General features: G+C 41.6%; 1 protein-coding gene across 2 annotated transcripts in view; it reads right to left on the bottom strand.

Annotated features, from left to right (window-relative positions):
* Positions 1 to 7,766: 7,766 nt before the first annotated feature.
* The window catches only part of Abcd3 (ATP binding cassette subfamily D member 3), a 53,108-nt gene continuing 39,651 nt past the window's right edge, over positions 7,767 to 21,223 (bottom strand). For both annotated transcript variants that reach the window (XM_041650448.1, XM_041650440.1), the window contains exons 16-23: positions 19,853 to 19,916; positions 17,036 to 17,113; positions 16,873 to 16,938; positions 16,682 to 16,771; positions 16,173 to 16,292; positions 13,932 to 14,036; positions 10,188 to 10,244; positions 7,767 to 9,162 (exon numbers count right to left, since the gene is read on the bottom strand). In XM_041650448.1, coding sequence (XP_041506382.1) covers positions 9,085 to 9,162; positions 10,188 to 10,244; positions 13,932 to 14,036; positions 16,173 to 16,292; positions 16,682 to 16,771; positions 16,873 to 16,938; positions 17,036 to 17,113; positions 19,853 to 19,916 — 658 coding nt within the window. In that variant the 3' untranslated portion in view covers positions 7,767 to 9,084. The remainder of the gene's footprint in view (positions 9,163 to 10,187; positions 10,245 to 13,931; positions 14,037 to 16,172; positions 16,293 to 16,681; positions 16,772 to 16,872; positions 16,939 to 17,035; positions 17,114 to 19,852; positions 19,917 to 21,223) is intronic.

Here is a 21,223-nt window from a genome sequence, read left to right as displayed (position 1 = left end):
TGGCCATATTGAACGAAACCATCCTGAAAGTTTAACTGAAAATTGGAGGTCTGGTGGAGGCCCAAAAAGGTGAGCCTATTTCCACCTTGACCAAAGGTCAGAGAGTTGGAATTTACCTCAATTCCTTCACAGTTAACACACTTCTACCTCAAAGGTCCCACCTAGATTTAGTTCAGAGAGTTCTGCTCTCTCAAGGTTATTGTCAACAGGTGTAGCTAATAGCGAGACCTTGTATTTCAGGAATAGAGAAGTAGATATGTTCCTACATCAAACAAAAGTCTAAGGATCCAAGGGTCCAGTTCCTTTATGGAGATAACTTAGAATTTCACCCAGGGAGTGGTTTGCTTACAGAATGTTTTGGTCTAGGGGTGTGAGTGTGACTTGTTTTGTTTTAGCAACAGAATGTTTCAACTACGGACCCACACTTTCAATTGGTACATTTATTACCTTGTATTATGTTAATGCAGTCTTTTGTCTGACTCCTACCTTTTGGAGTCAAGGGTATTTTAAGCAGTTGGAAATTAAACGTGGGCAAATTTTCAGTACTCACTGGAATCCCCTCCTGACACTATTCTGTTTCTCTATTTTATTATGTTCATTCGTGTCTTCATATTCTTTACTGTATTTCTAAATCCCCACACCTCTACCTGGGCGGGAGGTATGTTTGTCAAGGTCTGAGTGTGTGTGAAGACAGTAGCTTTTTAAAGTTCTTCATCTCTTGGCTCAGTGGGTAAAAGCAACACAAGCCTGGTGACTGAGTTCCATCCCTGAAACCCAAGTAAAAAGACGGAAGGAGAGAACTGGCTCCACACAGTGGTCCTAACTGCCACATACATACCCAGGTAAACGATAAGTAATTTAAAAATGTTAATTTTTCAAAAAAAAAGATCATTTCCTCAGGGTGTACCACCATGGGCTCCGAGGAGGAAGCAGGGTCCTGCCCACTGAGCAGGACAAAGAGACTTACGCGTAGGCTGGGACACTCTGCCCTGGATTCCAAGGAGAAAACGCAGGCCTGTCAGCACCTTGTGACTCTGGGCAGGACCACGTTGGGAGGGGGGAGTGTGGAAAGGGAAGTGAGCTGGTCCTGAGGGTGTGGGAGTGGGATAGCTGGCCAACACTCCTCTCAGGTGTTGGTGAGGGCAAGGGGAACCTTGCCACTACCACCTGTGGTGGGCAAGGGAGTTGACCCTCCCTCTTTCTAGCTTCAGCACTGGGGAAAGTGAGCCCTGCACCTCCCCTGAGCAGCGTGGTAGAGCTGGCCCTGGTGGTGTAGGTATAGGAGAGCCCACCCTGAGGGAGAACTGGGCCAGCCCCTTGCTCCTCACTGAAAGGATTCACCAGGGCAACGCTGGAGAGTTCACCCTAGTGGTGAGGATAGGGGAGAACTGGAGGGGTGACCCAGGCCCAGAACCATGGTTATGAGTTGGCCCACCTCAACATCCACCCTATCTATGATCTGAAGGGGCGTGTCCTGCAGATCCAAAGCTGTGGAATCTCCACAACACAGAGCAATGCGATAACCAAGAGGAGTTCCAGTGAGGGCCCAGGCTTGAGAGTGTAGCAGAAACCAGAGGCCTTGAACCAGTCCAGTGACTTCTTGCCATGAACACGGCAAGTAAAGATACATGGACAAAAGGGTTTACTGCGTGACTCACTGTGTCACACTGCAGCTTTCATGACCAGATGTGATTTTTCCTTTTTCGTCTTTTAAATTTTATTATTTGGTGGTGGTGGGGTGGGAGTGTTGCAAGGGCAGAGGGCAGATATGAAGGAATGGGGAAATGAATGGGGTCAGGAGGCATGATGTAAACAATACAGAGAATAAATAAAAGAAAATTTAAAAGAATAAAACAAAAAAGCCCATCTCTTTCTAACCTCAATTCTGTGACTATATATTAGGAGTATATCAATATAATTTAGTCAGTCTTTTCTGGGGAAAATGAAACCACTGAAAAGAAAATCCAGGAATTGTGAGACTGAAAAACTATGATTCACTTTAAATAACAGACAATTTGTATTTCAGACAGGATCTTGCATGTAGCCCAGGCAGGTCTCAAACTTATGACCTGTTGCTCCAGGCTTCCCAGTCTGGGAACTGCAGAGACGTGTAGGGAACTAATACAGAGACCTAAGAACACAGAGAGGCTCCTGGCATACAGTCTTTCTGCGCCCTGATTTCCAGGTACCACCAACAGAAAGCTGCTTTAGTACAGTGAGTCATCTTCCCTGACAAATATCTCAGGTCAGAAAAAGGAGAGACGGCCCCCAGGACAGGCGCTTTCCCCTCGCACAGGTTTATAACATGTCTTCATCACAGCGATGGGGGAACCATCTACGGTTCCTGCAGACAATCAGGTTAGATCGTAAAATTACTAAAAAGTCCATAACGAAAGCCAGAATGTTGCGCCTATCAATGATCACAAATGAAGAACCATGAGAGAAGAGGTGGCCAAAATGAGAACAGGATACTCTTCTCCAGTTTCCTGTGACTGAAGCATCACACTGTCCAGGCACAGACTCTCTAGCAAACGTTGGAGAACTCATTAGAAGTTGGAATTCTTGGACCGCCACTGAACCTACGGAGCCAGAATCAGAATTCTCCAGGTGCTGTGTACATACACTGAAATCAGAACTGCTCTCCGGTGACTTCCCTAACCATTCAGCCCACCCACCTTATCAAGATCCTTCACAAAGGTTGGGTGAGGGACATGGGATGGAAAGGAACAGAGCTACAGACTTGATGGGAGGAGCCATTTATTAAACTCCAAGCACACTGTTCATGCATGCTCACAGGAGAGCTGTGGCCCTATCACCAACTCCTTTCCCAGAGACACACCCAAGACCCCTAACCCAAAGCTGTGTGAACAGCAGGCTTCCCTGCTCCAGTCCCCGTGGTGGGTGCCCAGCTTCTGTCTGCCTGTTACATCTGGGTGCTTTCCCCTGCTGCATGCTATCCCCACCTCCTGCATCCTTACTGTACTTGCATGCTGTGAAGACAGCCGTTTAGCTGTTACAGCCCTTTTATAGACCATATCCCCTTGGCAAGAGCCTTGCTTATGCATTTGGATTCACTCGTTCATCCCTCTCAGACTCACCTCTGTGCTGCCAGACGTCACAGGTTTTATGAAACTAGGGCAGGTATCATCTCGGATCTCTAGAACTTGCATAAGTGTAGGGTAAATGTCAAGCCCTTATAACAGTGTGTGACTGTTATGATGGAGAGAGTGAAGGAGTTCACGAGAACTATTTAGCTTGAACTTGTGAGTGCGATACTATCTTGTTTTGAAGACAGAGTCCACCAGGAGAAAGGGAAGCAGTATCGCCTGACCTGAAGCATCCAAACAGCCCTGCGGGCACAGATAACACACATGTAAACAGGTCTCATCAAATCTGGTGTCTCTGTTACTTCACACATTCCTAGTCAGACACTACCTAAGTGGCTCCAGCTGAAAAACTGACTGGGGCCAACTAGTAAGTCAAAAAATGGCAAACAAGTAACAAAATTGGGGAAAATTTAAGTATTGATAATAATTTTTAAAATTTAGGATGACCGTTGAATTTTTAGTTAGAGGACCATAATGACCACGAGACCCCAGAGCAGGCAGTTCCAAGTCTATGTTGCCCTATATCATGGCCCTATATTTTGACTTTTCTTAAATATGCTAAGTCCTAAAGCTATAAGCACCAATTTATAAACATTATGAATATAGGAACTGATAAGTACTTCCAGCTAAAAGTGCTTTTCTTCCCCTCCAAGGCCCTACAAAGGGGATTCAAAGCAATATTAAAAAGGATTGAATCTACAGGGCAAACAGGGAGGGAGAGGGAATATTTATCCATAGCATTCGTGTAAGAAAGAGAGAACAATTTTCCACCACAGCGCTAACAAGAGGTTAAGACACTAAGACTTGCCAGACGGAGAAGAGAACATTCTCGGAATGAGGAGGGGAAGCACATAAGTGGGGACAGAGAAAGGATTAGAAAAAGCAGTAGTAATGCCACATTCAAAGAAATCAGAACATTGGCTCTTCTCAACAGCAAACTCAGGACAACAATGGCCACAGAATTTAAAGGACAGGCTGGAGAGATTATTGGGGAATATTATTTTAAGGTGTGCTGCTTTTGTTTATGCTGCATTTGCTTAATTCTGTGAAGCTCTGTTACTTTGTCTGAACCACCAACAGCACGGCAGGAGCAAGGAGAGGTGGGGCTGGCAGTCAGAGAGGATACAGAGGAGAAAAGGAGTAAGAGGAGGAGCCAGCCAGCCAGGCACCTAGCCAGCCACGGAGTAAGTCAAAGTAAGAAATACAGAAGGAAAGGAAACTGCCCAGAAGCAAAAGGCAGTCAGGATACATTAAGAAAAGCTGGCAAGAGACAAATCAGGCTAAGGCTGGGCATTTATAAGTAATAATAAGCCTCTGTGTGTGTGTGATTTATTTGGGAGCTTGGGTGGTAGCCCCCCAAAAAGCCAAGAGAAAAGTATCACACTATAAGACATGGTTCAGCAGTTAAGAGTATTTGCTCTACATCAGGTGGCTCACAACCACCTGCCGACCTCAGTTCTAAGGCATCCGATGCCCTTGACTGGCCTCCACAGGCACCCGCACAAAGGTGGAACATGCACACGCATATTTAAGTGAAGGGGGGGGGGAAGACTCCATGGGCAAAGTGCTTCCTTCTGCATGAGGACCAGAGTTTGATATCCAAATTAAAAGTAACCCTCTGGGTATAGTGGCATATACCTATCAATCCCAGCACCAGGAGGGCTGATGGAGGAGGATACCTGGGGAATCACTGGCCAGCCAGTCTAGCCCAATTGATGAGCTTCAGGTTCCAGAGAGAGACCTGGTCTGAAAAATAACAAAAACTAAAAGCCCCACAGGAATACATAACCAGGTGAGGGGATGGGTGTATGGCTCAGTCAGTAAAGTGCAAGAACAGCGAATTGAGTTGAACCCCTCTGGCAGGATGGTGCGCACATGGAGTCCCACACTGGGGAGGCAGAGACAGGAGGATTCCTGTAGTTTGCCAGTTACATCTAGCTTAATTGGTGGTCTTCAAGCCGAGAGATCCTGTCTCAAAGGAAGTGAACGGCTTGACTGAGGATGACCCAAGGCTGTCTTCTGGTTCACAACACACATGTACACACAAAAGGACACACACATAAATATGTTACAAATTAAAAAAGTAATGTGAACAGCTCTTGAGGAATGATATCCAAGGTTGATCTAGCATGCGCGTGCGCACATGCATACACACACACACACACACTTACTTGTGTGCACACACATACACACTAATTTTTAAAAAAATTTTTTTAAATTTTTGAGACAGGGTTTCTCTTCCCTGTGTAGCCTTGGCTGTCCTGGAACTCACTCCGTAGACCAGGCTGGCCTTGATTTCCCAGAGATCCACCAGCCTCTGCCTCCTGAGAGCTGGGATTAAAGGTGTGTGCCATCACCACCCAGTTTAAAATAAATCCTTACTGAATTTATCCAAGCTGGACTTTCCACAAGTATAATGGAATAGATATTTTCAGACATATGAAACCTCTCCCTCCCCGCACCCTTCCCAGAAGCCACCGTGGATAGGGGCATGTTCTGCTAAGTGAGAGAATAAACCAAAAAGAGAGGAACACAGAGGATATGGAACTTTATGAGCTTGGCTCACAGCACCAGCAGCCTGGAGTGCAGGAGTCTGGGCAGCCTGAATGAGAATTTTTCCCAGAGGGACACAGGCCACAGATATGTCAGACAACTGGTTAGTTCCCTTTTCTTTTCTTTTTTTTTTCAGGACAGGATTTCTCTGTAGTGGAACTAGCTCTTGTAGACCAGGCTGTCCTCAAACTGACAGAGATCCGCCTGCTTCTGCTTTACTATGATTAAAGGCATGCGCCACCCCTGGAGCGGCTGACAACTGGTTAATTCTTAGTTATGGTTACTATTGTTGTGATGAAACACCATGGCCAAAAGCAAGTTGGGGAGGAAAGTAGTTTATACTTCCACATCGTAGTCCTTGAAGGCAGTCAGGGTAGGAACTCAAACAGGGCAGGAACCTGGAGGCAGGAGTTGATGAGGGGGCATAAAGGGGTACAGCTTTTTGGCCAGCTTTCATATAGAACCCAGAACCACCAGCCCCCTCCCACAACGGAGTGGGCCCTCCAACATCAATCTACTAATCAAGAAAATGCCCTATAGGTTTGCCTGCTGCCTGATCTTAAGGAGGTATTTTCTCAGCTGAGGTGACTCTAGCTTGTGCCAACTTGATGTAAATACAGCTGGCATAGTAATAAAGATTATTACCTGTTGTAATGATGGCTGACAAGGCTAACAATAATGGTAGAATCAGATTCCAGAGGGAGGTCAGCAAGAAACAACGTGCTCTATTTGACTCTGCATGCCCCGCCGGGACTGTGCAGGATTGTTTAAAAACCAGTAAAGGGTTTACCCACTCCAAGAGAACTTCTACTGTAGTCAAGTGAATGAGCGGGCCAGGGATGGCCCTACATTGTCTACTCCTCCACAGTGGGCTAGCAAATCCAATTCTCATATCTCCAACAGATAGTACCATCCTCTTGTGCAAACCTAGCTACACACTATCAAGGTAAAACTTGTATGTCAAGCCCCTTCTGACCTAGTCTCTTTCTGTATCGACACCCAAATCTCCAAATTTATCACAATGAGCTCTACAAGTTCAAGAGGTACCATGGACTCCCCTTTTCATGGATGATGCTGACACCACACTGTTATAAACAGCAGACAGGATGGGAAAATGCAACTCCCAAGTAAGGTCAATGTATAAAAATTGGCTGCGCTTTTTATCATGGCAAAAATGAAAAAATGAAGTGTTAATAGCCAAGATACCTAAGTCAAGATGCTAATCAACAGACGAATGTAGAAAATGTGGTTTATATATGCAATGGAGTCCTATTCAGCAATAAGGAATGAAATTATGTCATTCTCAGGAAAACAGATGGAATTAGAAATCGCCATGATCAGTGAATGTCAGACTCAGAAAGACAATTATATTTTCATACATATATGAAACAGGAAACAAGGGAAGGAGGGAGAGAGGGAGGGAAGGAGGAAGGGAGGATATTTGGGAAAAGGAACACCACAGAGAGGAGCTGGGTGGAGAGTGTAACGGGGCAAAGATGACCGAAGTACAATGACATGACTGTGTGAAAATGTGGTAATGGAAACCATTATTTTGCACACTAAAAAAATCAATAAAAATAAAATGTTATATACAAGTGATTTTATAATCAATAAGTATAGTGTGCAGTAGTGGTGTAGTGTGCAGTAACCACAAGCTGTACGCACAACTGGACACACTGTTGCACACCACCACAGGAATGCTTAGGAATAAGACTAATTAAGGAGGTGGAAAACACCAACACAGAAAACCACGAAACACTACTGGGCAGAAAGGAAAGTCCTAAATAAAAGGATTTTACATGTGTTTCAGGATTGCAAAAATTCTGTATTTTCTAGATGTATATGTCTATTAAGACTGATTAGTCATGCTCAAATGGGGTTTGGATGTGGGTCTGGGAGGATTGTCTTCATTTCTTATTAGTTTTCCTTGCAAACAGTTCAGTTGCCCATTTTTTTTCTTTTTTCTTTTTGCTGTCTAAAACTATAAAACAAAAAATTTTAAAGCTCATTTAATAAGGTTTTGTAAAAAGGCCATCTGGATACTAAAAACACTTTCTGAATGTCAGTATTCAAGCACTAGAATAAAACAAACAAGCAAAAGTTGTGTAGGTTATCCATTTTTTTTTAATCTGAACAGAAAATAAGTATACAAGTTTGCTGAGGAGACATGGTGAAACTGAATGTGATGTACTGATGGAATCAACACATCAAGGTTATTTTGGTAGCCAGTGATTCTGAGTTATGCAGAAACAAGACTATCAACTGCCCCTCTCTGAACCCATTTGATAAAACTAATTTCACAACCACTTATTGATCCCGTTCAGTCTTGGCTCTCCTTCATGCAAACAACACATGTAGTCAGTCATTCATGGTGCTCGGAGCCAGAGATGATTTCTCAACACAGTAATCCCGATGCAAACGCTGTTGTTCAGACAGTTCCTAGGAAATGTCATTCACCCATGTGCATGATAATGTTTAGCATTTTTAGGAACATAAAACCACAGACGAGGACAGCATTAGCACTGCGTGCTCAGTGTGCTTACTTCCTGTAGTGCCTCTACAGCCACACGGCATTCACCATTACACAACCACATTTTTGATGAACCTGTCCAATCTTCTGCACAAATATCTAAGATCCTTGTAAGACCTTGAGCTCGACACAGGACGATCATGCCGGGACGTCCCACACATTGAAAAGACTGGGTGTAGTGTGCAGTAACCACAAGCTGTACGCACAACTGGACACACTGTTGCACACCACCACAGAGAACCTTCAGAAAAGCTCAGTCCAAGACACTGAAAGGGGTACACTTATTATTTAGCTAAAGAAAACGCAAACGGCTCTCTTGGAGTCAAATGCACCTCAGGGCGTGTATGAGGAATGAGTATAAAAGCAGCAGGTAAAGAAATCTGCCGCCGTGTAATAAATGCTATCCTGTACCGATGGGATACATTTTAACAATGCATTGTAATTGGCTGGTTCCCATTACCATGGGGCATATAGAAATGAAACTCAAGACTACTTTGTTAGAATAGAACAGCTAATGACCCCAGTTTTAAATAGGGTTCTTCATTAAAAGAAAAGATAGAGCCATAAAAGTCAAATTAGTTGACTTTAAATGGTTTACATCCCAGGATGAATCAGGTTACATTGATTTAAGCCCAATTTAATTCAGGCAGGTTTTATAACCACAAGAATAAGGACATTCTTAGTACATTATTAATAATTAAACCAACATATACACAATTAGCAATATCCTATACAATATTAAGTGTTTTAACATTTCAATTATCCTGTATCTAGTCAATTTGTTGCTTTGTTTTTTGAAAAGAAAAAACAAGCTTAACCTTATTTTACAATGCACTGTGCATTAACAAATGCATTCTTGTTTCATGGAAGCAGGGGAAGTTCTCGAGATGGTCTCTAGGATCCGAACTCAACTGTGTCTTCTGTGATCTTCTTGAATTCATAATTGCCTCTACCGTCCATATGCAGGTAGTACTATGGAGAGACGGGAGCATCAGTAACTAAAGAACTATTCATGTGCCTTCTGAGATACAGAACAAAGCCTCCTGTTTTCAGTTAGTGAAGTTTTATTCATAAAGATTAGTTTTTTCTGTTTATTTTTCTGTATTGCTATTTCTTAGCAGCTCTCTGTGTTCCCCTCCTTCACATGACCACTGCTCTTGCCTAACAAAGACAAGGCCTAGGGCTAGATCCCAGCACAGAGAGGGAAAGAGAAAGAGGAGGAAAGACTAGAGAAGTGGAGGCCAGGGAGAGAACTCTGTTCTCAACACCACCCCACCAACCTTATGGACACTCCTCAGAATATGCAGCACTTTTGGACCAATGCAAACCTCAGCACAGTACCTTTGTAAATTCCGTGACTGTATATAGATCCTGTTTTATTACATTTCAAACACAGTTGGCATTATGCCATCTCTCCACATAGTCCTGATCTTTACTGAAAATGCTCCTAAAATTTTGCCATCTAACTTTTTAAATTAACTAATTAATTAATTAATTTACTTTTATGTGCACTGGTGTTTTTGCCATGGGCTTCGGGTTCCCTGAAACTGTAGCCACAGATAGGTGTGAGCTGCCATGTAGGTGCTGGGAATTAAACTTGGGTTCTCTGGAAGAGCAGTCAGTGCATTTAACCCTTGACCAATCTCTCTAGCCCCAGCCATGTAACTTTTAAGACTTTCGCTTCTTATGTCAAACCTGCGTTATAATGACACAGCTCAGTTACCCGTAGCTATTACACACCAGTCACTTACAACACTCGAGAACTGCTCTCTAATCTCAGTAGAGCTAGAGTTTATTTACATTATAGCTTTCAAAAGTGATGGCAATAATACTGAACAAAGTCCTATCGTATACTATAAAACTCAAAATCACCCTTTGCCTTCAGGTATACGCCCATATGGTAACATTCACCATGAAATCCAAAATCAGTTACCAAAACTCACATTTTATGTAAGATAAACACTTATCATCCCACAAAAGGAAAAAAAAATACAAACCTCATGGTGTTTCCAAAGGGATTTTCTGTGTGAAACAGTAAAGAGGGTGATGCCAACCTAATTCAAAGAAAAGGTTTACATTTATATCAGTAACAGTAAGCCACAAATTACACATACATTTAAGTTGCTATAATACCATGTACAGCGGCTACAGTTAGGAATTAATGTCAAGGGCTGGAGAGATGGCTCAGTGCTTAAGAGCATTGCCTGCTATTCCAAAGGTCCTGAGTTCAATTCCCAGCAACCACATGGTGGCTCACAACCATCTGTAATGAGATATGGTGCCCTCTTCTGGCCTGCAGGGATATATTGTATACATAATAAATAAAATTAAAAAAGAATTAATGTCAAAATACATCCCCCTACATTTGATTTATTATGAAAAAACAGTAAGATAAAAATAGTGAAATGTAGCCAGGTGGTACACGACTTTAATCCCAGCACTTGGGAGGCAGAGGTAAGCGGATCTCTGTAAGTTTAAGGCCAGCCTGATCTACAGAGAGAGTTCCAGCACAGCCAGGGCTACACAAAGAAACCCCTCCACCCCCAGAAAATGCAAAAGGTTAAAATTGGGACAAAAATAGCACAAATGGTCTACAGCCAAATTGCTTTCAAATGCAGGATCATAATTCCCTAATGTAGAGTCTTGTTTTGGAATGAGTCTTGGAGTTCAGACACATTCCGAAGTTTGATTATTCCATTTCTTCTACAAGGTTCTAAGACAGAATTCTGCATGTGTCTACAGTAACATGTACAAATACTGAAAAAATTGAAACAAAACGTTTAAATATCTTTTGTAAATTTGAATCAGGTATTGCTATCCAATAAGCTTGCTATAAAATTATAAAAAATGTTCAGTCTTGATCCAGCTTTCAGGATTCCAACTGCACTCAGGTTTTCAGAGAAGCATCAATAGATACAGTTGTCCTAGAGCAGTGAGATCAATAGCTCTCAGCTGAGAGGCGCCTTCTCTCTTTGGTGAACATTTTGGTTATGACTGAAGGCTTTCTTCTTGGTATACTGAGAACAATACTGCCATCTGATGGACGGACAACAGAATTGTTGCTAAACAGTATAATGCCTAGCACAGGCTCTGCACGGACAGCCTAGGAGTTATCCAGCCAATATATCTCAGGGTGAGAAGCACTACCTTAGGTCAGAGCCTCAACACACAACCTCTCATGCTTGGGAGAGCTGGAACTGGAGAATAGGTGGTTGTAAGCCACATGTGGATGCTGGGAACTGAATCCAGGTCCTCATATAGCGCAGCAAGTGCTCTTAAACACTAAGTCATTTCTCCACACATTTTTACTTTTATTTTGTAATAATTTTAAGATTAACCTAAGTAAATTCCTGATAATTTCTACCATGAAACTTTAGGACTAAATTATTCTGCTGGCACCAAGTGATATCACTTAAACTGTGCCCTAAGTTTGGCTGCCATGTGCAAATTCGTGAGAACCTGCATAAGAAGATAAGAACATTATCATTTTTGTTAAACATACATTTCAACTACATCAAAAGCCCATTTAGACATATTTTTCTGTTCCTAATTTTGCAATTGGATTAGACCTTAATTAGAGTAGGCATACTGTATATTAGAATTATTTAAGCCAACACACAAAAGCAATGTTGGTTGCTGAGCTCTGAACACCAGATGCTACCTTTCCATAATTAAATTCATGCTCATGGCTTAGTTCTGGCTAAGCAGCATCACTGTTCTCTTTAATGTTAAACATTCTAAATTGAGTTTAAGTGATGCTTTATTCCCTTTGTAAATTAACACTGGTTTTGTAGTTAGAAAAAAATTCTCAGGCGGGCAAGACGCCTGAGTGGGTAAAGACACTTACTTGCCACTAATGCTGAGTCTAATTCCTAGGTGGACATGGTGGAGGAGAACGGACTCCCACAGCCGTCCTCTGAGCTATACCATGAGCAGCACGGCACGCACACGTATACTAGATCCATGAACAAATGGCTTTAAAGGCTCTAAACTTAAGGAGTCATTTCCTTGTTTTCTGCTTCTTTGTATTCAGTGCTATTGTGGCAATGTTAAATTATCATTGAACCCAAGTGACTTTTCTTCCCTCAAATGCAATGTGTTTTATAAATTTAGACAACCTTAAAACATAGGAGGCAACAACATAAAATTGACAGGAAAATGCCCTTTTAAAAACAGTTTGTCTGGTCTTAAGCATGAAAACACTACAAAGATCTCTAATACCTAGAAAACAGAAAACCACATAAGAATTACTAAAGGGGATTCAAAAATCAGAAACAAGCCACTAAAGAGCTGTTCCAGCCTTCCTATGGAGAAGACTACTGAGGATCCTTTGGTTATCACACCACAGGTTCAGCCTTTCATATGCATTCGCATGGGAATTTTGTTAATGTGGCAAAGCTAGAGATTCTGACTTCTCACTAACTCCCAGCTAGGGGTGCTGCTGCTGCTGGTCCACGGCTATCTTCCAAATGGCCAGAAAGTGTGTGTGTGTGTGTGTGTGTGTGTGTGTGTGTAACATGATTATTTTTATTTTTGTAAATGCCCCAAATACAGATTAAAAAATGTTAAAATACTCTTGTAACTCATTTACTTACACAGGACCTCTAAAACAGAACGTATTATTATTTTTCCAATCTAACAAGAGTACAGACAATTGCAGCAGTTCCTAAAAACAAAAACTCACCAGGACTAGTGAACAAGCTTAAATAATGGCAGCAGAGCCAGCCTCATATTTGCCAAGCAAAAGAAATCTGGTAAAATACTGTCCAGTTAAAATAAACTAGATGAATTAAGCTACTCTAAAAAGGGCTGGGCGAGGACTCAGTGGACACAGGGTCGCTATGCAAGCACGAGGACTAGATTTTGACTCCGCAGCACCCGTGTAAAAGGTGGGCCACCTGGAATCCCAGTGTTCAGGATGCAGGGACAGGGCAAGCCAGCTGGCTAAACTAACTAATCCACACACTCCAGGTACAGCAGGAAACCCTGCCAGTGAATGAAGCGAAGTGCAATTAAGGACAGCAAAAATCCATCTGTCTCCTCCACATGCACCCTATGCATGCACACCACCACACATGTACCCTATGCATGCACACCACCACACATGCACCCTATGCATGCACACCACCACAATGTACCCTATGCATGCACACCACCACACATGCAAACACACCCAAACATAGGTACGTATGCCACCAACACAAAAACACACAAAATGAAAAACTTTTAGACTGCCAAAAGGTTACTACTGATTTTTCTTGATTTAAAAGTGATATATAGGTAAAGTGATGGGACAAAGGAAAGACAGGAATTCTTTTAAGTCTGAGAGTAAGTAATGAAGTCACAGGTGGATATAGATATACTTAAATACTCTCCATGTCTAAGAAATTGCTAAAGAGAGATATTTAGAATGTATGGATAATTCCTTATATTCTGTTCATATCTACAGTTGTATTTAGAATGCATTGATAATTCCTTGTACTCAGTTTTTTTTTTTTTTTTTCGAGACAGGGTTTCTCCATAGCTTTTGGTTCCTGTCCTGGAACTAGCTCCTGTAGACCAGGCTGGCCTTGAACTCACAGAGATCCGCCTGCCTCTGCCTCCCGATTTCTGGGATTAAAGGCCTGCGCCACCACCGCCCAGCTCCTTGTACTCAGTTTAAAGGCAATACAGGGCATTACCTTCTGGCAACAATCTCGTTGCTTGGAATCTCCTTTGGTACAGACTTACACGACACTTACCTTCCGACAGTGGCTGTAAATGTAGTCTTCCACATCCACACTAACCGCGCTTGTGCACTCATCCAGAATGGCAAACTGGGGTTTATGATAAAACAATCTTGCCATCTAAAGCAGAAAAGGAAATAGTCTGTGTAAATAGAGCAGGCCTAAAAATAAAACTAATAAGGAAAAATAAATTTACTTCAGCTAAATATACTTTTTAGAGTCTTAAAAAAACTAAAATATGAAAATTATTCTAACTAAAAAAGCACCACCACTCCTAGAGATAAAAATAATATAAATAAGACAAATTGTTTTCACTATCATCTTAAACAAAGGGAGAAATACAGTGTGTGGGAAATATTTACTGCTAAGAGAAAAAAACTGGTGTGAGATGAGATTGAGTTTTAAAATAATAAAAGTTCACTTAGACAAACAAGTTTTGTGTTTTAACAAAACCTTAAAATTCAGATTATAGATGACTTAGACGTTATTTAAGTAATGGCACCTGTTAGAATTCCCACCAATCATCTTATAGTACCTGCCAAGGCTCCATTGTTGGTCCCGGGTGTGCAGTTTTTGAAAGCTTCTGCTGATCTTGTAAATGGACTTAGGAGCATTAATCCGTATAGTTCTTCCATTAGCAGAAATGTGAAATATTTTTCCTTAATTATATTCCAAATATATTTCTGGAAATGGTCTGTCCCCGTCTTGGACAGTTATTCTAATTTGTCACTTGTCCCCAACAGAGATCACCATGTTGCAAAACCAAGCAGCATGTTCCTAAGCCCAATCAACTATCTCCTGTGAAGCATTCTATTCAGACCACTCCCTTCTTGAGAGTTGGAGTGAAGCCACTGGGAGTCCTCCCCTTCTGCTGAGGTCTCATTCCTTCCAGTGCTTTCCCACTTGGCCATTAAGCATGTGTATCTGGGGTCCTCAGAATTAAATCCCAGGTCCTCTTTCTTCTCCCTCAGAGCTAGAAGTTGAATCTTCCTGACCCTGCTTTAACCCTCCCTCTCAGGCACCCTCCATTTCAGAGTTTAAAGTCCACTTGCCGTTCCTGTCTCTGCCATGCCCTTATCCCAGAGAACACTCACTTCTGCCGGATTATACAACCTCCAGCTCCCTCTCTGCTTTCCTCCACTCTCCGTGAAACTAGGGAGAACCTATCACATGTAAACCAAAGAACCCACTGACTAAACCTTCTCCATGGTTTCCCCTCTCTCATCTCCAAGGTCCTGCAGAGTCTTTCTCCTGCCTGCTCTGATCTAGATATCCCAGCCAGGGCTGTCTTTTCCCAATTGTTCCACCACTAGTTAGCTTCACATGTCACTATCCTTTCTCTTCTTTCCTCCTAAGGATGGTGTCCTAAGCCTTGGACTCTGCATGTCACCCTTTGCTTTCTTTCCTTCCATTTTTGTTGCTGTGTTGTTTCTGTTTGACAGAGGCTCTCATTCTGTGCCTCTGGTGGGTCAGAACTCACTATGTAGTCTAGGCTGGCCTAACTTCATGGCAATTCTCCTGCCTCTGCCTCCAGCATGCTGAGACATGCCTGTGCTGTCACATCAAGCTTAGTCTTTCTTTAGTACCAATGCCTGACTCTCATCCAGGCATCTTTCAAGTGGCTGCTCAATGTCACTCTCTCAATCCAAGTGGACGCCTTATGGAACTGCAACAGTCTATATATGGCACACTTGACTTCATCTTTCTTTGTGTATTTGCCTGAGCTGTGAGAAACACTGAAGTAGAAATCATGATTAAACCACTACAATATACCCAATATTATACTGCTGCTCCATTCAAATACATATCAAGGAGTTGACTAAAGCAAGCTGATTTTGGGAGGTTTATACCCATGAGCATGAAGTGAGGAACGGGAAGCAGCAAACAGACACAATCACAGAGATATAGTTCATTAACTGCCTTTCACAAGTGCCTTTCTCTTTTCTAATCATGCACACGCGTGTATGCATGTGTCCATCTCCATCCATGCTGTTGTCGGCTATACGTCGCCACAAGACAAGGAATTGTAAAGCAAATATTCAAACCATCATACTGCCTGAGCTGAGCGTGATCAGCCCCTTTCACCAGATCCCCAATTTATATGAAGTTAAACATTTCCTAGAGCTTTTATTTACAATTTAAACTAATACTTTAATAGCTGCTGAGTAAGACAAAACCCTGTGCTAAGATTGGTCAAACTATGGGTTCTAACAGTGACTCTAGCAAGTATTTGTTATCAGTCCAGAGGATACTGACCGCCATCCTTTGTTTCTCTCCTCCGCTGAGTACATCCATCCAGTCCTGAACACTGTCCCAGCCTCCTTCACGTTCAAGAATATGACCTAACTGCACATTATCCAAGTACTCTTTCAGCACCTTTATACAAAGATAAAAGACCAAAAAAAAAAATTAGAAGTTGATTATTAGAAGCTGTCCTGTCTCACCTTACTTTTTAGACTAGCTCAGAAACTCCATGGCCAACCACTTGGAAAGCTAGGTCTCTTCAGAAAAAAATGGCACAAAGCTGACCTGAGCTGTCAGTCTCTAGCCATACTGCCCTTGACACAATGTCTGACAGCTTAAAGGCGTAACAATATCACACAGCCATGCATAATACTTAAGCAAAGCAGCTATCTTCTTGCCATTGCCTGGAAAGTTGTGACAATGGTTTGGAAGGCTTCAGAGGCCACACTATCTGATGTTTAAAATGACAAAGAATCTGAGTGGGGCATGCTCGGTGAGTGTAGGATGTAATCCCCCCTTACCTGGTCAGATATCCCCTTCTTCTTCTGATCCTCTTTTCCGTCTGGATAGATCACTTGGTCTCTCAGTGTTCCCAGGGTCATATAGGGTCGCTAGTCAGTAGTCATAATGACACAGCAAGAGTCATTAAATGTACATTTTAAAATATTAAACCAAAACATCTTAAAAGCTACAAAATAGCTTAAAGTCTTACCTGAGGAACATAAAATAACTTTCCTCTCTCAGGTTTAGTAAGACGCCCTCCAAAAAGAGGCCATAACTATAAACGTAAAGAGAAGACAGAAGTGCCTGTGAAATTCAAAACCCAAGAGCACTACAAAGTAAGACGCAAGCTCTGGAGACCAGTTTGTACATACTTCACCAAGAACACGGAAGAGGGAACTCTTTCCACATCCATTTGGCCCACAAATGAGAACATTGGCTCCAGATCTAACCTGAAAGACAATTAAGACTTTGAATTAACTAATTAACTAAAAGAAGCATGTATATTTCCTTAGAGTTGAAGAGGCCTTTGCTAATTATTATCAAATAATTTCACTTGTAAATGTGGTGTCAGCACAACTATGGAGCGAAGCAGGGAAAATCCTTTTACTTCTGCTTACTTTCAATTTTTACTAAGCTTCCTTTTTTTCTCACTTAAAAACCATTATTGACTTAGATTGTCCAATGTAGTCTCAGAATGCAAAATTTGAAAGCTTAAAAAAATCTGAGCATTCTTGAAAATAATCATTTTGTATATTCATGTTAATTAACATTTTCAACTGCACTGCAGAGCAGATTCTTTTACTTAGAGGTCTAAATTTACTTAACAGTATGTCACAAATATTCTTCCAGGTCACTGTATTTATGACACTTTTACCCATTCTTTTAATGACTAAAGTACATACTGAGAATGTACTATAATTTATTAGAAATTCCCCAATAATTAGATATGTAAGTTATCTTTTCTTTTGCTCTTTTAGATAACACTGTGCATAACTTCTGTGTCAGCAAGAATATATATAATAAATAAGTTAAATTGTATCCTACAGACTAAGTACTGTGGAAAAAAGCCACAGAGGTCAAAGTACACCTCACTGCAAGTGACAACCGGGAAAACTTCCAGAGATGTGTTAGGAGCTTATCATGAGAAAAGCACTCCTGTCCACTCCCAGCAAGTAGGCGTGAGGACAGGAATGAGCCTCGCCTCACAGGACAAAGACTGGTTCTGTGGGGAAGACAGCAAAGACAAGAGCAGAACTCACTCAGAGGGGTAAGAGGTAGGAAGAGTGGGTCTAGTCAGCAATCCTAAAACACAGCACAAGCCAACTGAAGCCTCCTACTGTGATAAAATAGACAATATCAGCATTATTCAAAGTAGTCAAAAGGTGGAAAGGGCCAAGCAGATGAAGGGGCAAACAGAATGCAGTCTGTGCACACAGTGAACACCATTCAGCTTAAAAGGGAATAGACTATGCCTGTACTGAGAGCTCATAAAGGATGAGGGTAAAATCTTAGTCTACAGAAAGCCCATTTGTTTAGATATAGTGTAAAACAACATGCAAACAAGTAGGAAATGTGTGCTTTCTGATGGCCGAGTCTGCCTTATGAGGGCTTTCTAAAAGAAAGGAATCCTGATTTTTAAAAGTGAGCCACATGGGCACTACTAACTGGAAATTAAAAGGAATTAAAGGATGCTTGTTCCATAAAGAAACTGCATGTTAAGGACAACCCTAGGAAGACAAACAAGAAAATGCCAAATCTAACCTAGAGGTAAGTCAGAAAGAGGCAGAGAGGGTATTTTTAACAGCAGACCAAGAGGACAGGAAGTCAGACAGTTTCCCATGAAAGAGAAACAGGGGCCAAAGGCAGATACCAGGTGAGTCAGGAACACGTTTATAGAGGGGGAAAAAAAGATTTCCTATGGCAAATCTGGGAAATCTAGGGACTCAGAAAGACTTGGCCAATGAAACTAAAAGAAAAAACAAGCAGCAGTGAGCACAGACTGAGTGGAGCTCAGGGCTGGTTGGCAGCAAGGAGAGCAGTTGCCTTAAAAGGCAGCACCCCGTGACTGAGAGAAGTGCTTTTCACCCTAGGCCTGTCAATATTTACCAATCACAGTCCAGTTTCTACCTCCTGTTATAGCTCCTGGCTTTAAAGTATGATAACGATACAAAACTCACTGTGCATAACTAACATTCTCTAGTTCTCTTAGTTACTTAGGACAGTAAATATATTTAGTAAATATAAATTAGTAAGGGCAGAAAACTAAAGAATTACCTAAGATAGTAATTAAAACAAACCTAACAATATTCCTATTTTATAAGCTACTGGAAAACATTTCAGTGAAAGCAGCTAAAAAACAATCTTTACATTAAAAACATATAAATACATAAGCACAATGGGTAGACACAGAGGCAACGTGTTCTAGAGCAAGACTGTCCAATAGTGTCACATATGGCTATTTAAATCAAGCTAGTTAAAATTAAATATAAGCTACAGCTGAGTCATCACCTGCACCTGCAAAATTAGATGCATCTTTTTGTCATGGGCTTTATTTACAAAAAATTTTAAAGATCATTTTTTCACTTGCGTTACGTGCATGCCTGCATAAGTTCATGAGTACCATGGTGTGCAGGAGCCTGCAGAGACCAGCAGAGGATGTCAGATCTCCTAGATTTGGAGCTAGAGTCAGTTGTCACTGACGCATGGGTGCTGGGAACAAAAGCTGGTTCCCCTGTGAGAGCTTAAGTTCTAACCACCGGCCATCTCTCTCCAACCAAACAAATTTGATATGGTGGTAATCCCTGAGATTTTGGGTTTTTTTGTTTTTGTTTTTGTTTTGTTTTGTTTTGTTTTTTCGAGACAAGGTTTCTCCGTAGCTTTTGGTTCCTGTCCCGGAACTAGCTCTTGCAGACCAGGCTGGCCTCGAACTCACAGAGATTCGCCTGCCTCTGCCTCCCAAGTGCTGGGATTAAAGGCGTGTGCCACCACCGCCCGGCTCCCTGAGGTTTTAAAGTCCAGTGAATTTTAGAAAAACCGGGCTTTCTAGATGGTTCAAAGAGTTGGTTTCAAATGTAATCGTATGGGTTTATAGAGACAACTCAAACGTTAAAAGTTAATTTCAATATTCAAACTTTCAGTTTATATTTTGAAGACAATTTTAACTCTCACATGAACATTTAAAAACTTACTTCAAAACTAAGATCTCGGATCAAGATGTCTCCATTTGGTGTTGCTAAAGGTACATGATCAAACCTGAAAACGGCATTAATAAAAAAAGGAAATTAAAAACTAGCAAGGGACTCAATACCCTAAATAGAAATAACCCAACACAACAAAAGACCACTCAGACGCTTCAGAAAAGAATACACTCAGAAGACAAAATGCAACTAAAAGGTTCTCAAGCTCTCTATCCACCAGAGAGATGTAAATCAAAGTTGCAGTGACTATCACCCTGCCAAGGAGGATAGTTATCACCAAGGACATCGTGGCAAGGTGCAGAGGAAAGGAATCCTTAGCCACTGCTGAGAAGAATCTAATTAAACAGCAGCGGGAGGAAAACAGTATGGGGATCCTTAAAAAAATAAATAAATAAAGATTCAGCTGCTATAAATTCTCTGCTTCAGAGAGAAAACCCTACTCCAGAGGAAATGAAATACTTGTCAGAGTGGCATCTGTGCTCCCATATGCCCTGCAGTATTTATTCAATAAACCAACAGGGGAAACTCCCTTAATGTCTTTCAAGTGATAAAAGGATAAAGAATACATCATATGTGTAAGCACACACTCACACAAAAGAAGTATTATTCAGCCTTAAAAAAAAAAAAAACTAAATCTAGGGGGCTAAAGAGATGGCTCCATGGTTAAGAGCACTTGGTTTTCTTGCAGAGGGCCCAAGTTTGGTTCCCAGCAACCATATCAGGTGGCTCACAACCACTTGTAACTCCAGTTCCAGAGGATTCAATGCCTTTTTCTGCTTCACATGTGCCTGCACAAACATGGTACACAGATGGACAAGGAAAAATCCATTTCACATTCCTCAAAACCACAACGTTTTTTTTTTTTGTTTTTTTTTTGTTTTTTTTTTTTTTTTGGATTTTTCGAGACAGGGTTTCTCTGTAGCTTTTGGTTCCTGTCCTGGAACTAGCTCTTGTAGACCAGGCTGGCCTCGAACTCACAGAGATCCGCCTGTCTCTGCCTCCCAAGTGCTGGGATTAAAGGCGTGCGCCACCACCGCCCGGCTCCACAATGTATTTTTAAAGAACTCAATCAGTCATTTTTGATGGTAGAGAACATCATGGTAAGCAAAGTAAGACGGAAAAAGAAGTGTAGTTCATATATAACTTATATGTAGAATCTAAATCATTAAATTCATAGAAGAGAATGTAGTAGTCGTTGCTAGGGGCTGAGCGAAGGGGACATGGAAGTGGTGTCATTCAAAAAGTATAATAAAAGCTTTGGCCATGAAGGAAGATGAGTAAGTTCTAGAGGTCTACCCAGCAGCAAAGGGACAACAGCTAAAAATATGCTCTACACACATTAAATGGCATATACATACACAC

The sequence above is a fragment of the Microtus oregoni genome, unplaced genomic scaffold (assembly GCF_018167655.1).
Source record: "Microtus oregoni isolate MIOR12 unplaced genomic scaffold, Mior012 000000F_ref0000247, whole genome shotgun sequence".
NCBI classification, from domain to species: domain Eukaryota; kingdom Metazoa; phylum Chordata; class Mammalia; order Rodentia; family Cricetidae; genus Microtus; species Microtus oregoni.
Note: the sequence above shows the minus strand (reverse complement) of the source record. Positions and strands in the feature narration are given on the sequence as shown.